This window comes from Podarcis liolepis (assembly GCF_965112155.1).
Source record: "Podarcis liolepis genome assembly, chromosome: Z".
Lineage (NCBI taxonomy): Eukaryota > Metazoa > Chordata > Lepidosauria > Squamata > Lacertidae > Podarcis > Podarcis liolepis.
The window spans coordinates 1,454,742-1,472,110 of record NC_139570.1 but is presented as its reverse complement, the minus strand read 5'-3'; the positions used below and the strand labels follow the sequence as shown (position 1 = coordinate 1,472,110).

Below are 17,369 nucleotides of genomic sequence, written 5' to 3'. Positions count from 1 at the left end.
TCGTGGAAAGAAGCGTATATTACACTCGTACCGAAAACAGAGACTGAAAAGACACAACTTAAGAACTACCGCCCCATCTCATTGCTTAATGTGGATTACAAATTTTTTGCAGACATTTTGGCTAAAAGATTAAAAAAAGTGTTAGTGGAAGAGATTCATAAAGACCAAGCAGGCTTTCTCCCGGGTAGACACTTATCGGATAATGTGAGAAACATAATTAATATTTTAGAAAAATTACAAGTGAACATAAATACTAAAGCAGTTTTGATATTTGTGGACGCGGAGAAAGCTTTTGACAATATTTCTTGGAGCTTTATGAAGAAGAACCTACAGGGGATGGGGGTAGGCCAAGGCTTTGAAAACGGTATAAGTGCAATTTATTCAGAACAAAAAGCTAAACTAATTGTAAATAATGTAGTGACGGAAGAATTTAAGATAGAAAAAGGGACACGACAAGGTTGCCCAATCTCCCCATTGCTCTTTATATTGGTCCTGGAGGTTTTGCTGAACATGATTAGAAGGGACCAGTTGGTTAAAGGTATACAAGTCGGAGCTAAACAGTACAAATTGAGAGCATTTGCAGATGACTTAGTATTGACGTTACAGGAGCCAGAATTTAGTACCAAAAGGGTTTTAGAACTGATTCAATAATTTGGTCAGGTTGCAGGATTTAAACTGAATAAGTTAAAAACCAAGGTTTTAGAGAAAAAAATTGAGAGAGAGAGGTTTCAGAATGAGACAGGTTTAACAGTGGTTAAGAAAGTGAAATACCTGGGGATTAACATAACAGCAAAAAATGGGAATTTATTTAAAGACAACTACGAAAAATGCTGGGCTGAAGTGAAAAAAGATTTAGAAATTTGGTCAAATTTGAAGCTTTCACTGCTGGGCCGTATTGCTGCAATAAAAATGAATGTATTGGCTAGAATGTTGTTTTTGTTTCAAACATTGCAAATTGTGGACAAAATGGATTGTTTCAAGAAGTGGCAGAGAGACATTTCTAGATTTGTCTGGCAGTGCAAGAAGCCTAGAATAAAATTTAAAATACTAACAGATGCAAAGGAAAGAGGTGGATTTGCCCTGCCAGACTTTAAACTTTACTATGAATCAGCAGCTTTTTGCTGGTTGAAAGATTGGCTGCTTCTTGAAAACACAGACGTTTTGGATTTAGAAGGTTTTAACAATGTATTTGGATGGCATGCAAATCTGTGGTATGATAAGGTCAAAGCACATAAAGCATTTAAAAACCATATTGTCAGGAAAGCATTGTTCAATGTTTGGATAAGATATAAGGATTTATTAGAAAATAAAACCCCAAGGTGGCTGTCACTAATGGAAGCGAAAGCTCAGAAAAAGCTCAATATGGAGGTTAAATAGCCGAAATATTGGGAAATTTTGGAAAAAGATGGAGATAGACTGAAACTGCAGAGTTTTGAGAAATTAAAAAACAAAGTGCGAGACTGGCTTCATTATTATCAGATAATGGAGGCATACAATTTGGACAAGAAAATTGGCTTCCAGGTGGAAAAATCAAAATTAGAAACAGAACTGTTAGAACCCAAAACTAAGATTTTGTCAAAGATGTATAACTTGCTGTTGAAATGGAATACTCAGGATGAAACGGTGAAATCTGCTATGATTAAATGGGCACAAGATGTTGGACATAACATAATGATGGCTGACTGGGAACAGTTATGGACCACAGGTATGAAGTTTACGGCATGCAATGCCTTAAGAGAGAATATTATGAAAATGATATACAGGTGGTACATGACCCCAGTCAAGCTTACAAAAATTTATCATTTGCCCGATAATAAATGTTGGAAATGTAAAGAAACTGAAGGTACATTCTTTCACCTTTGGTGGACGTGCCCAAGGATTAAGGCTTTCTGGGAGATGATCTAAAATGAATTGAAAAAGGTATTTAAATATACCTTCTTGAAGAAACCAGAGGCCTTTCTCCTGGGCATAGTCGGCCAATTGGTGCTAAAGAAGGATAGAACTTTTTTTATGTATGCTACAACAGCAGCAATAATACTTATTGCAAAATATCGGAAGACACAAGACCTACCCACTCTGGAAGAATGGCAGATGAAGGTGATGGACTATATGGAACTGGCGGAAATGACTGGCAGAATCCGAGACCAGGGAGAAGAGTTGGTGAAAGAAGATTGGAAGAAATTTAAAGATTATCTACAGAAATATTGTAAAATTAATGAATGTTAGAATGATGTTAGAATGAAGTTAAGTGGTTTAAGCAGTAAAGCTATAAAGGTGTGTGTAAAAATGGATTGATAACAGGTGAAAATTTAAAGTTATACTATATTAAGTTAAAGGATTAGGAGAAAAGAAAGAGGGAAAGAAATTGCTGAATTAACTAATTGAATTGGAACACAAAAAAGGGAGGTATGAGGAGGTCAGGGAAACAAGGATATGAATGTAAGGCATGGAAAGATTGATTCATTTTTTTCTTTTTTCTTTTCCTTTTTAAGTGTTTTTATTTTTTTATTCTGTATTTTGTATCTTATATTTTTCTTATATTTTTATTCTTGTCTTTTATTTTTGTATTTCTTGTTTTTATGTAATTCTTTTATCTGAAATTTTAATAAATATCATTTAAAAAAACAGAGGAGGGCGACCAAGATGCAGAGAAGAAGCAGGCTGGTGAAGAAGCCAGGGAATCTCTCCTTCAGTCCCTGTAACTGCCCCTGCTGGGAAGAGTTGCTGGGCCTGTACTGTTGTGGTTTTTTCAATAAAGAGTTAACTTCACTGACACCAGTGTTTTTCATTCTGACCTGGTCCTGACTGGCTCCTGACACTCCTCCCCATAACAACAGCCCTGTGAAGCAGCGACTGGCCCAAAGCCGCCCAGTGGGAATTTGAACCGAGGACCCTCAGCTCCTAGGCAGGCACTCTAACCACTACACGACACTGGCTCTCTTGTTTTGCCAGTGCTCCTGCCTTCCCTCCTCACAAGGAGCTTTGCCTCTTGAGCCATTGTGAGTGGTGCAGAGGCCCCTACAATTAGCAGACTGTCCTCCTTTGTCGAGCTTCTTGGCACTCAGCCCTTCTCCTTTGAAACATTCTGCACTTTTTTGCTGCAACTCTTTTCAGCCCTGAGCTCTTCTGGTTATGGTCTTGGATGAATTAGCTAGTGTGCTCACATCCTCTCTGGTGAAACTGGGTTTCTGAAGGCTCGGTGCAGAGGCGCAGGACAAGGCAAGCCTCTGTAACAAGCCCCAAGAGGAAGGGATATCAGGCCTCTATGCCAAATAACATCCCTGCACACACACACAGAGAGAGAGAGAGGGAGGGAGGGAGGGAGGGAAAATCATCCAGAGCCATGGCTAGAACAGCCTGGCAAGGGAATCTAGAAAGGTTTTTAGCCCATGAAAAGGGCCATTGCTAGAGTGTAACTGTGTCTTGGCTACCTGGAAGAAGTTCCTGCTACAGCATCTGCAAGCCTTGTAATCTCCGCTACCAAGTTCTCAGGGAATGATGGAGTGGGGTGAGAAATTCAGTTCAGATCACCTTTTAACATGAACCTCTACTTTTTACCAAGATGCAACTACCTAACAAAATGTGTACAGTACTTCTGACCAAAAACAGTGTGTAAAAATGTGTAAAGGTAAAGGTAAAGGGACCCCTGACCATTAGGTCAAGTCGCGAATGACTCTGGGGTTGCGGTGTTCATCTTGCTTTACTGGCCGAGGGAGCCAACATTTGTCCACAGACAGTTTTTCCGGGTCATGTGGCCAGCATGAAACGCCGTTTACCTTCCTATTTATCTACCTGCACTTTGACGTGCTTTTGAACTGCTAGGTTGGCAGGAGCAGGGACCGAGCAATGGGAGCTCAACCCATCACAGGGATTTGAACCACTGACCTTCTGATCGGCAAGTCCTAGGCTCTGTGGTTTAACCCACAGCGCCACCCACATCCCGTAAAAATGTGTATATCTGGTTATAAAACAAGCAAACACACACACTCACACACATCTGCATGTATTAGTGGAAAAACAGGAGGACTTGCTCTGTTTCTGTGACTGTAAATGGTTTTAACTGTTTCCAACAACAAAATTTAAATGTTTGCAACCTGCCCTGGATGAAGAGCAGGCAACACATTTAATGATACTAATGATAAGAGGAACAATGATAATAAGAACAGAAACATAAAACAATGCAATGTATAAGGAAAAATTGCACACAAAAATGTGTCCCTTAGGATAAACAAGTACATCCATACCTTGGGTTACAGATGCTTCAGGTTGTGTTTTTTTGGGTTATGGATCGCCAAAACCCGGAAGTACCGGAACGGGTTACTTCCGGGTTTCGGTGGTCGTGCATGAGCAGAAGCGCTAAATCGCGCTTTGCACATGTGCAGACGCACCGCTGCGGGTTGCGAATGCTGCAGGTTCCGAACATGCATCCTGCACAGATCACGTTCACAACCCGAGCGTCCACTGTACTAAAATGCTGGTGAATTTTCACAAGGACTTTTAAAAAGAGAGATCCAGCCTGATGTGGGAGAGTAGCAAAATGAACTTATACTAGAAAAGTTAGAAAGCGGGAGAAACCAAAATTGACACATTTGTCCACCCCTGTTCTCAGGATTTCCCCAAAGGACCCTGGGAATTGTAATTCCAGAGCTACTTAGGGTGGATTTCCCAGAAGGCTCAGAAGTCCTCTCCCTGCTCCACTGATAACAGAGCCAGCTATTTAGATGCCTGGAGCAGAAAATTTCAGTTGCATCCCAATGGAACTAAAAATATTCAAAAGGCCTAAAGAAGGGATAAGGAACCTTAGTCTTGTTGGACATTGGCCTTTTAAGTATTGTGGATCATTACTTTATATTGTTTTGGATACAGTGCTTAGAGCTGTTCAGTAAAATGCTGTCAGAAAATTCAGCCAGGTGCTATATCACACTTTATACAGCATGGCTCTTAAAAGGTAAGGGGAGTGGCGGAAACCGAGAAAAAAATAATTAAATTAAATTATATGGGGGGGGGGGGAGATCCACTAACACAGAGCTTTTCAATCTTTTTGAGTCTACAGCTCCCTTGACCAACTACATTGTTTTTGCGACTCCCCTGGGGGCTCAGGTGCCTAGTAGGGAAAACATGCTCTGAACCTCAGGAGCCCAGTTATCATAGAATCACAGAGTTGGAAGAGACCACAAGGGCCATCGAGTCCAACCCCCTGCCAAGCAGGAAACACCATCAGAGCACTCCTGACATATGGTTGTCAAGCCTCTGCTTAAAGACCTCCAAAGTAGGAGACTCCACCACACTCCTTGGCAGCAAATTCCACTGTCAAACAGCTCTTACTGTCAGGAAGGTCTTCCTAATGTTTAGGTGGAATCTTCTTTCTTGTAGTTTGGATCCATTGCTCCGTGTCCGCTTCTCTGGAGCAGCAGAAAACAACCTTTCTCCCTCCTCTATGTGACATCCTTTTATATATTTGAACATGGCTATCATATCACCCCTTAACCTCCTCTTCTCCAGGCTAAACATGCCCAGCTCCCTTAGCCGTTCCTCATAAGGCATCGTTTCCAGGCCTTTGACCATTTTGGTTGCCCTCCTCTGGACACGTTCCAGTTTGTCAGTGTCCTTCTTGAATTGTGGTGCCCAGAACTGGACACAGTACTCCAGGTGAGGTCTGACCAGAGCAGAATACAGTGGCACTATTACTTCCCTTGATCTAGATGCTATACTCCTATTGATGCAGCCCAGAATTGCATTGGCTTTTTTAGCTGCCGCGTCACACTGTTGCCTCATGTCAAGTTTGTGGTCAACCAAGACTCCTAGATCCTTTTCACATGTACTGCTCTCAAGCCAGGTGTCCCCCGTCTTGTATTTGTGCCTCTCATTTTTTTGGCCCAAGTGCAATACTTTACATTTCTCCCTGTTAAAATTCATGTCCCCCCTTGCCTGCTGAGTCAGCAGCCCCTCACCCCTTTTTGAACACTATCCCTTGTGGTGTGTTCCCTCAGCCTCCTCTCCTCTCCCCTCTCCTTGGGAGTCCTCCGCTACAGCCCCTGTTGTCTGCAGCATCCCTGACCATCCTTCAAGGCACCCCAGGTGCCACAGCACACTGAACTAACAAATGAAGACTTTCAACACTTTCAGTGTCATAAAGTAAGTGTAAACTTCTGTGCTTCAAAATGCTTATATTTGGGTCCATTACTAGTTAAAGAGCTAGCTAAAGAACTAAGCAACTAGTCTTAATTGTGGTGGTTTGGTGTAAATCTAGAGGAGCCTGACTTCTTTGTATCTTAACCTTATTTATTAACCCATCTCTTGTTCTTTCCCCTAGCTGACAACCTTCCTGGGATCCCTATTCTTGGGCAATACCTTATCAATTTATGCCAGCCATGTTGTTCTGTTTTTATTAAGCAGTCTATATACACTTTTCAAAATAATTAATTAAATCACACGGGGGTTTGTTTCATTTTGTTAATTCTCCATCGCCTGGTTTAAATAAACTGAACAAACAAGAGCCACTCACCTATGAAGTTATTCCACTCCGTGTCCAGCTCGCCTTGGTTGGCGAGGCAGCCCCTCATGACATTGAAACAGTAGTTGTAACATGGCTTGACAGCAACTAGGCCTTGGCAGTACGGACAGTACATCATCTTCAGCAAGGCTTGGGCCCCCTGCGGTGTGGGGTTGACCTTTGCAAAGAACAAAAATAAAAGCATGGGTGGAGGGGCCGGGAGAAGAATCACAGACAGAACTGTTATTATTGTCTTTAACATTTATAAAGCACCTACTATTTTCTAAGCACTGATACCAGAAGATACAGCAGACTCAGTATCTAACAGACACAGCACAAAAGGAAAAAGGAACAGAGTGGGACAAGGAAAGCAACAGCAGGACCAGCTGCTCCTTCACCAGCCCATGGACGGGGCCACACTGGTCTCCCCTGTGCCTTGCCATGAAGAAAAGCAGCTGGAGGAGGGAAGGCGTGCAGAGCCAGGAGAAAGGACTGTGAAGGAAGGAGTACAGTGGTACCTCAAGTTACAAACGCCTCAGGTTACAAACTATTCAGGTTACAAACTCCGCTAACCTGGAAGAGTTACCTCGAGTTGAGAACTTTGCCCCAGGATGAGAACGGAAATTGTGTGCTGGTGGCGCAACGGCAGCAGCAGCAAGAGGCCCCATTAGCAAAAGCGTGCCTCAGGTTAAGAACAGTTTCAGGTTAAGAGTGGACCTCCGGAACAAATTAAGTTTGTAACTAGAGGTACCACTGTAATCCTATTTGTCATCTCTGGGACCCCCTGGGAATTTCACCAACGGTAGCCTGGAACTGGGTGCATGCAGTGCAGGTGATGCGGGGAGCCCAAGGAAGCTCTGCAAGACCTGGATGCCTGCCCATAATCCCTGGAGTGACAGGCTAGGGTGCTGTCAGCAGGTTCCAAGAACCCTCCTTGTTGTGAAATTTTGCAGGGAGGTGATCTGAGGCTGCATTCAGACATGGGGCTTATTTCATTAAGTTTTCCTGGTGATAACGCTTCTGTCCCCACTTCCAACGTTCCATTTACATGGCATTACCTTTTCCATTACAGAGCTGTGGTTTTTTGACCAACACACCACCAGGCCATGCTAAATTTAAATGGTGGCAAAGAACTGCATGCTGGGATACCACACCCAAATTTCATCTTGTGAAATTACAACACAAAACTCCTGCAATTTTCTGAGTTAACAGGGCTGCAGGTGGATTTTTACCTCTGGAAAGAACACAGGGAATGAGCACTACACTTCCATTAGATTTGCTGAACAGGCTTTCACGTCATGTGGAAGATTGCATAAAACATAGAAATCAGGTGAGGAAATGAGAGGAAAATGGAATAAAACACCGTCTGAATGCAGCCTGAGAGTTTGTTTGGATGAGAGGCAAAATTGATTTTTTGCCTTTGTACATGAGGGTGGTTTCCATTGTTTGTCCAATGTACGTGGCTGGGCAGACTTTGCAGGGTATTTCTTCTGTGTCTTGGTTTTTGGGGGAAGAAAACAATGGCATGGCCCTCCTTCCTTATATCAAGGGCACTACAGATAAAATTAGCAAAATCCTCCATAAACACAATATCAAAACAGCCTTTTGCACCAACCAAAAAATAGCCAATATCCTCAGAAACCCCAAAGATAAAATCCAGTTGGAAAACCAAGGGGTCTATGAAATACCCTGCAAAGTCTGCCCAGCCACGTACATTGGACAAACAAACAGACGAATAAATGCACGTATCGCAGAACACAAGAATGCCGTCAAAAAAGAAGAAAAAACTTCCTCTCTTTTCCAACACATGAAAGAAACAGGACACGAAATTAATTTTGCAGATTCCAAATTGCTCTTTAACATGGAACATCACCACAAGAGAATAATCATGGAAGCCATCGAGATAGAGAAACACCCTCACAACATGAACAAGCGTGACGACACGTCCCGCCTGCCAGACATCTGGAAATTAGCCCTCCCCACAAAAACCGACACCAGAACCAGAGGCACACAGAACGCCATCACCAATCAACCACACCAGACCCAAACCCAGACCCTCTCCACAGATAAATTACAGACACCATCCAGTAGCCAAACCATAGTGGCACCTCCGGATGCTGCACCCCCCTGCAATCCCTACACAGATCTGGCTGGCACAGGGCACAAAACCACAGCTCGCCCCTATACACGAAGCCAAGCCAGAGCACAACTAAGTGCAGTACAGCCATCTTCTCAGAAAAACTCTTCACAAGCTCAAGAGGTCAAGACACGAAAGCTTTAGCAACTAATCCACACCTAATGACCCACCTAAGTGGTACTCAGAATATCACTCAAGAAATCACTCAAGATATCCCTCAAGTAATTAAGGAACAAAAGAAGAAAAGGCACACTAATCTGGGAACTTCCTCTCTGCCCAGAACGTTTGAGGCTATACACCACACCCCCTCAACAGTATTTATAGGAACTCAAACACTGAGATCCTGCTCTGTTCCAGTAACAAGAAGCCGAAAGCACCAGCCTGAAGATGACGAGTGAGACCTCGTCGAAACGTCGCCTAGACACCCCAACTCTTACACGGGAAGACACCCGAAGACACCAAAACCTGCATTCCTGTACCCGTGAAAATCTACGAAAGCATATATAGTCAAGACACGAAGGCTTTAGCAACTAATCCACACCTAATGACCCACCTAAGTGGTACTCAGAATATCACTCAAGAAATCACTCAAGATATCCCTCAAGTAATTAAGGAACAAAAGAAGAAAAGAACACTAGCCTGGGAACTTCCCCTCTGCCCAGAACTTTTGAGGCAATACACCACACCCCTCTACAGTATTTATAGGAACTCAAACACTGAGATCCCGCTCTGTTCCAGTAACAAGAAGCCGAAAGCACCAGCCTGAAGATGACGAGTGAGACCTCGTCGAAACGTCGCCTAGACACCCCAACTTTTACACGGGAAGACACCCGAGGACACCAAAACCTGCATATATATATATATATATATATATATATATTTGCACCTGGCTTTAAAGAGTCCCCACTGCCTGGCTTTGCATCCTGTGGGCTGGAAACTTGGTTTTAAGTAAAAACCCAAGCTGGGGGGTGGGGTGGGTGGGATGTGACTGGTCCCACTGTTTGGAATGGTCTCCATCACCGTTATTAAGGAACAGGGGACAGCATTCACACACAGCTTTGCCCCTACAATAAGCAGGGAAGGAGAGGTCATAGGCCAGAGATAAGGACACATGTTCTACATGCAGAGAGTCCCAAAGTTAAATCCCCAATATTTCCAGTTAAGAGGATCAAGAAGCAAGTTAGGCTTCGGGGAGGGGGCAGACAGAAGCCAAAACAAAAACAAAAAAGAGAAAATAATAGAAACTATTATCTTCCTCTTCCATGTAGAGGTTTGCTACTTCTGGAACCATTAGCCTGGCTTTAAAAAGCCATTTGTTTCAATTTGTCACATGTTAGCTTTTTTTTTTTTAACAACAACATTGTGTCTAAAACATAATTGTGTGACATCCAGTATTAGTCTTGCTCTGAGTAGACTCAAGCACATTCATTTCACACACACACACACACACACACACACTTTTTTCTTTGGTTAGATATGTAATTTTTAAAAAGCATTGCTTGAAATTTTAACAGGTGTCAAGCTACGTATCAGGACAACGTTGGTACGTAGCCACTTGGACTTGGCCATGTGGCTGTATTGTCAACTGAAGGCCACGAGTCCTGCATAAACGAAGAATTCTCGTCTCTTTTGGAGCATCAGAAATGAGCTGCCAAGACTCAAGAGGGGCATCAGATGCTGCCACAAACGGCTCGCAGAAATGTCAAATTCTGCCCCTCTTCCTAACCGCTTTTCAGCTTATAATTTAGCCATGTGTTGTTCATTATGAGGATATTTCTGAAATCTATGAATTGCAAAATATCAAGTTCCCCTCCACCTTGAGTCACTGAGGGATCTGGCTTACATATTCCTGCTCCCACCAAACATACTTTTTTCAGTGCCCTCAAGGCTTAGGCAGGAAATGTCCATGCTTGGCAGCAATTTAAACCCGCTGATTTTAATGTCTGTCAAGGGTTCAATAATAGCCCAATTCCCCTGCCCTGGGGGGGGGGGAGATGAGGGAGGGTGAGGGAGAGAACATGTGAAAGAGAAAGTTCCCATACTTTAAAAAAAGAAAAGCCAAAAAGGCATTCACTCTGGTTGGAAAGAGCAGCCCAGGGTGGGACGACAAGAGAGAAATCTTATTGCAAATTACAGTGGTACCTCGGGTTAAGTACTTAATTCGTTCTGGAGGTCCATTCTTAACCTGAAACTGTTCTTAACCTGAAGCACCACTTTAGCTAATGGGGCCTCCTGTTGCCGCTACATGATTTCTGTTCTCATCCTGAAGCAAAGTTCTTAACCCGAGGTACTATTTCTGGGTTAGGGGAGTCTGTAACCTGAAGCGTCTGTAACCTGAGGCGTATGTAACCTGAAGCGACTGTAACCCGAGGTACCACTGTAATACATTTCACCTGCACTTGAAAGGGCTCTGCTCAGATTTACCCCCTCGGCACCCACTAGCCTATGTCCTATAATTAAGTGGAATTTATAGCCCCAACCACCCCAAGGGCAGGAACAAGAACAATTCCTCTGGGGGGGGGGGACCCCAGAGCCCTGTCCTCCAAAGGGCAAAGTAAAATTTGGAGGAGTAGCGGATAGGTTCTGCTCAAACAAGGCTCAGATTAGATTTGGTTATATCAAAACCACAGGAAAAGGAGGCTCCGCTGCAGGTCGCTTTTACATGGTGAAAGTTCCTATCGGATGCCCTACTTTCTATTTGTGAAAATAAGAAGAGCTGCTTTTTATGTATTTTTAATGAACTGCAATAGATAAACATTTTTATAAATTAAAAAGTGCAAAACTGTAATGATAATAAGCTGTATCCAATGTAGCGCTAAGCTAAAGTGACTCGGCATTATATGTGTCCTGCTGGCAAAATGTTTTCACCCATGCAAGAGAATGCATAAGCTGGCTGCTGGTGACTTTGTTGCTGTGCAGTCTTCAACACAACGAATTTCCAGTAGTGCAGCTGTTGCATTGAATTCCCCTCTTGGCCAACATTAAAACTCACCCACCCGCTAGCATAGGAGCACTTGAAACACTTGGCAGAGAATTTTGGAATAATAATAATAATAATAATAATAATAATAATAATAATAATAATAATGCAAAATGAGGTGGTTGCGTAAGAAATTCAGGTTCCTCGGGAGTGGGCTGAAAATTAAGGCCACGAAATTTGGCTACACAGAATTCCCGTAGATCTGCAAAACTGAAAGAAATTCACGTGGCATGCAGTTAGGTAAGTAGGCACCGTGACATCTGAATTGGGCCTGCCAACATGATTGATTCAACATCGTGAATGTTACATCTTCGTGGGGGCTGAGGCAATTCAGTTGGGGGTGGGGTGGGGTGCAGGGAGAGAATTTTGGGGCTGGGAGAAATGAAAGGGAAGGAAATCAGACAATGGGAAAAGTCAGCATTTTACAGGAATTTGTGGAATTCTCTCCCCAGAGAGCCTAGTCTGCTTCTTCCTTTGCTATATTTTCAAATTCAGTCAATGAAAACATTTTAATTCCCCCCCCCCACTGGCTTTATAATTATTAAAAGCAAAACCTCAAGATTTTATTGCTGCCAGGCCTTTTTTCCATGATTGAATTTTACTTTTATCTTGCTATTGCTTTGCTGTGATGCTTGTTTTCTAAGTTGCCCTGAGAGGGTTTACATTGCAGGGCTGCAAAGAAAACTTGAAACATGAGTAACATTTCGAAGAGAGCTTCTTGCAGCACAAGAGCAGCAGATTTGTATTTTGTTCTGAATGGTCTGCTATAGTAATCCATAGTTTGCACAGCCAATGTAAGAGCATCCTTTTGATCTGCATTTATATAGGAAGCTGACTTGTACACAGGCGTCAGCTACATCATTAGGAGACAGAAAGCACAAACATCGCTAAAGGGGGATCATTACAATAAGTGTTCCAATGACAAAAGTGATACTGGAAGCTGCCCACTACAAGGTTGGAGTATTTCTCCATCTTGCCCAGAGGCTCCCCAACCCTTTTGGGTCTGGGGGCACATTCGGAAATCTAAGAAGTTGTCTGTGAAACACCCATTTCACAGAAGAAAAATTGGTAATGCTCAGAAACCCCTCCCCTCCCTGAAACAACAACAAGCAAAGCACCTAAGAACAGAAGAAGACCTGCCAGCCAATGGCCTATCCAGTCCAGCCTCCTCTTCTCCCAGTGGCCAAGCCCATTGTGGGAAATCAGCAAGCAGGATCTGAGCGTGACTGCAGCTCTCTCCCACTGCCCCTTGCAATTGCCAATAAACAGTGTAACATGGGGCATACTGGGGTGTATGGGGTGCTGGAGCAGGGGTAGCACCTAGGTGGGAGTCATGTCATGCTCCTGCTTGGGTATCATAACGATGGTGTGATACGATTTTGTGATATCATGATTCATGAAACCATGATTCCGTGGTATCATAGTGCAAAATCATGGTATCATGCAATCGTGATATACAAAGGGTGTATGTGGTGTTATGGGAGAGGTACCATATTGGCCTGGATATAAGACACATCCACAAATAAGCTGCCGCCTCCTGGCACTACCGCCATGAATGGGGGGGTGGGATGGCCGGTGCCTGGTTCTGAGCATGCTGCGTGCCTATCTCCTGGTACTATTGTCTCCCGGCACTACCTCCCTAAGCCAGCGCCGGCCGCCCCTTTCAGGGAGGTCGTGTTGGGAGGCAGGCTTGTAGCACTTAGTTCTGAATATAAGTCACACTTTAACTTTTCACAGCTGGAATTGGGGGGGGAGTGAGGTTTATATTCGGGACAATACAGTAATACCTCTGTTGGGGGACACGTCATGCTCCTTCTAGGGTCGTTTGCCACCTTTGGTCCCCACCCTGCACTCAACTCTCACCTGTGGCTCCTAGAAGCTGTCAGCATGAGACAGCGACCACACATCGTTATGGCTTTGACTGGCTGGCTAAGCTGGGTGAGAGCAGCCGATGGGTCTCAAACCCTCATTGAGTTAGAAGGTTTTGCATGCAAGGACAGCTCCGGCAGATGGAGTGGACAAGACCAATAATGGGTCCAACAGCCAAGAAAGAAGGCGGTTTCTGCTCATGCTGTAGAGGTAAGTGAGCTTGTCCACCTGGGAAGGGAGCCCATCTAGGAAAAGGAAAACTATGATCCTAAACCTCTGCTGCCTTGTAAAATATCTTCAGGGGGGAAAGGGCCAAGGAGTAAACTGTAAACAAATCTGGAGCGGAGTCCCTAGTTGGATGGTGCCTTGTACACCTGCTTCTAGCAACTCCTGCAGCCAGGCTGTTGCCAAATGTACTGCTCTACTTTCCTTTGGAGCCCATCAGCCAGGCCAAGAGGCTTGTCATCTGGACACACTGCCCAGGCTTGGGCCCCGGGGAGGTCACTTCAGTGCTGCTAACTCAGCAGTTTCACATCACCCACAGAAGTGCACTCCAGTTTCTCTCAAGACAGATGGGTGTCAACAACTGCCTCCGACTAGCCATCATGGCTATCCAATAGCCTTATCCTTGATGATTCTCTTTTAAAGCCATATAAGTGGTGATCATCACCAACTACATTCCATAGTTTAACTATGCGCTACACTCCCCCCCCCCAAAAAAAAACCCTTGACCAAACACTTCTACTCCAGAGTCAACCCCTTTAACTAAAGTAAAACAACTCAATTTTAAATACAGTGGTCCCTCTGGTTACAAACTTAATTCATTCCGGAGGTCCGTTCTTAACCTGAAACTGTTCTTAACCTGAAGCACCACTTTAGTTAATGGGGCCTCCCGCTGCTGCAGCGATTTCTGGCACCACATTGAGGACTCTTGGACCAATATTCTATGCACTGACTAGCAGTGCCTCTCCAGAGCTTCTTCAGGCATAAAAAGGTGCTTCCCATGATCTGCTACCTTTCTCAGAGGTGGTAGACGTTTATGGAACCTGCTACCACTGGAGGCAACAATGGCCACCACCTAGGAGGATTGGTTTCAGAAGAGGATTGATTGGACAAGCTCATGGTAGATAGGCCACTAGCCACAATGGCTCTGCTCTGCTTCCATGGTCAGAGGCAGTAATTCTTTTGGATACCACTTCCTGGGAGCATCAGGCAGGGAGACGGGTGGTGTTGCTCTTGGGTCCTGCTTGTGGACCAGGTGGCCACTGAAAACAAGATGATGGAGGAGATGGACAACTGGAGTCTCTTATTCTGTTCTTCCTTATCCTTTTAACTGGAGGTGCTCTCAGGGGTGAACCAGGGAGATCTTACTTAGTGTGCAAAGCTATTCCTTCTGCCTCTGAGCCACAGCCCTTTCCCCCCAGATGCACCGTAAAGGGCTTTCTGTTGTGGACCATGAGCCCACCACCACCGAACCCTAGGAAAGTGGTGGCTGAAACAACGGCAAGCATGTCTGTCTCCTGCATCCCCACCAGCAGCAAGAGTGGAGCAGTAGCCAGGGTGGCTGCAAAGCAGGTAAAACGTTTGCTACCACCTCCCTTGCTCTGCTTTGCTACTGCTTCTCACCGATGGGAGAGGAAAGGTGCTGGACACTCCCTGGAGGAGGACCCTGGATTCACTTACCACTGATTTGCAGCAGCTGGGCTAATGCCAGACTTCAGGGTGGGCAGGTTAAGGGAATTGTTGGTTGCTGTGAAAGGTTTTTGTTCTGGGGGAGAGGGGGGGCCGAGGTTTCGTTTATCTGCTCATCAGTGGGTGAGAGTATTGCTTTGCTTACTGTTTGACTATTGCTAATGTTGCTTGTTACTGTTTACAGGACTTGTGTGTCATTTTTGTTTTTCCATAAGTTGTGTGTTAGATGAAGTGGTAATGTATTATATGATTTTTCCACCCTGCCCGCCTACCTTGACAAATGTTATTATGCATGTGCACATATTTTCTTTAATGTAAGTCGCTTAGAGAGCCTTGGATGAAAAGTTACTAGTACATAAATATAATGCAAAACATTCCTTTTTAACCAGGACTTTGGCTGGTTTATCATTTTAAAAACCCCCACCTTAGACTGAGTTTTAGCACAAATGAAAAATTAAAACAAATAATCATTTCCTGATGAATAGCCTTTGGAGTATAATGTAACTTAATAGAAAACTATCTTTAGAAAGGTTTTTCCTCCAAAAGCATTTTATTTTAAAAATCCAGTTTAAATTTAAAAAAATCTGATTTGAATAAAGAAAATCTTTTTTTGATATATATTTTTAAAAAATCACTGGTTTTTATCCACCCTGCTTTTATTTTCTATACTGTAATCTTTTAATGTGAACCACCCTGAGATCTTTGGATATAGGGCGGTATATAAATTCTCACAAGAACAACAACAACTCACCACAGACACCTTGCCAACCACGTCCCTTGCCACGGCCAGGCCTTGTGCGAAGGTGCGTGCCGCCACAAACGCCCGCGTCACCTGGAGCTTCAGCTTGCGGGGCACATCCCCAAAGGGCTTGAGCTGCTCCGTGTACTTGCTGACACACTCCAGGTACTCGTCAGAGAAGTGGTACTGGGGGTTGACCAGGCGGAACATGCGCTCCAGCAGCCGGGCCCAGAAGTCGTTGAGCATCTCCTCCAGGTTGACGCTGCCACCTGTGTAGTAGCGCTTCAGCTCCACAAAGAGGTCCTTAAACATTTCTGAATTCTGCATGTACAGGAGGCCGTAAGTCCTTACAAACATGTCGTTCAAGGATTTCTCGGCGTTCTCGAGAAGCTCTCTGAAGAATTCTGCAGGGAAGGGGAGAATGGGTTCACAGAATCATGGAATTGTAGGGCTGGAAAGGGTCGCCTGGCGCAGCTCTCTACAATGCAGGAATCGCAGCCTAAGAACCCCAGCTGACTATGCACAAGAGGACAAGCTTCCAATGTGTCTCCAAAGCTTTGGGTGTAATAAACAAAGCTCAATTTTAATCTAGGAGGGACTGCAAATTAGGGCCACGCGTTTTTATTTTGAAGGGTGTGGGCAGAGGGGGGACTGTTTAGGACAAGGGTCAGAAGCCTCCTTTGGGCCTCTTTTGCTGCGGAGGCCTCAGAGGACACAAAATGACTGCCGCATCAAAAAGAGCAGATAAAGAGACGCAAGCACAAAATGGTGCAGGCATGCCTCCACCATCTCCCACTCCGCATCAATGGCCACTAATATGCTTTATTCGCAGAGAGGCTCTTTGCATCTCTCCTCTGAATTAAAGTTTAAACTATGGAACTCCCTCCCCCAGGAGACAGTGATGGACACCCACTTGGATGGCTTTGTAGGAGGACTGGGCAAATTATTGGAGGGGGGGCTATTGGTGGCTACTGGCCAGGGTGGCCATGCTCTGCCTCCACAGCTGGAGGAAGAAATACTTCTGAATACAAGTTGCTGGAAACCATGGGAGTGCAGAGCTGCTGGGTCTTTCTTGATGGTTTGCCAAAGACAGCTGTTTGGTCACCATGACTGCAGAATACTGGACCAGATGGACTGTTGGGGCCTGATCTACCAGGGCTCTTCTTGTTTTCTTATTGTTCAATGCACCACAATTTCCTTCCCCTCTGATTGTTTTTGAATGCATCTTCTTCTCTCTGGGGGAGAACACACGGGGGGGGGGGATTCTTCAGCACAACCCTAGACCCAGATTCTTGCTGATCACTTGCCATGGACTGGGTGGATGCAGAGGAGTAGAGTCAGCAGCTGGTGAACACTCAGGACCCGGGGAGTGGTGGTGGGGTGACAGTGAGTGGCCGCAGGGAGAAGACGGGGGGGGGGGGAGGTGTTGGAAGCAGAAAGAGGCTATGGCAGAGAGCAG

General features: G+C 44.5%; 1 protein-coding gene across 1 annotated transcript in view; it reads right to left on the bottom strand.

The window, feature by feature from the left end:
* Nucleotides 1-17,369, bottom strand: part of GPC4 (glypican 4) — a 95,933-nt gene that overhangs the window by 13,878 nt on the left and 64,686 nt on the right. The window contains exons 3-4 of the mRNA XM_083486446.1: nt 15,923-16,314; nt 6,506-6,671 (exon numbers count right to left, since the gene is read on the bottom strand). Coding sequence (XP_083342572.1) covers nt 6,506-6,671; nt 15,923-16,314 — 558 coding nt within the window. The remainder of the gene's footprint in view (nt 1-6,505; nt 6,672-15,922; nt 16,315-17,369) is intronic.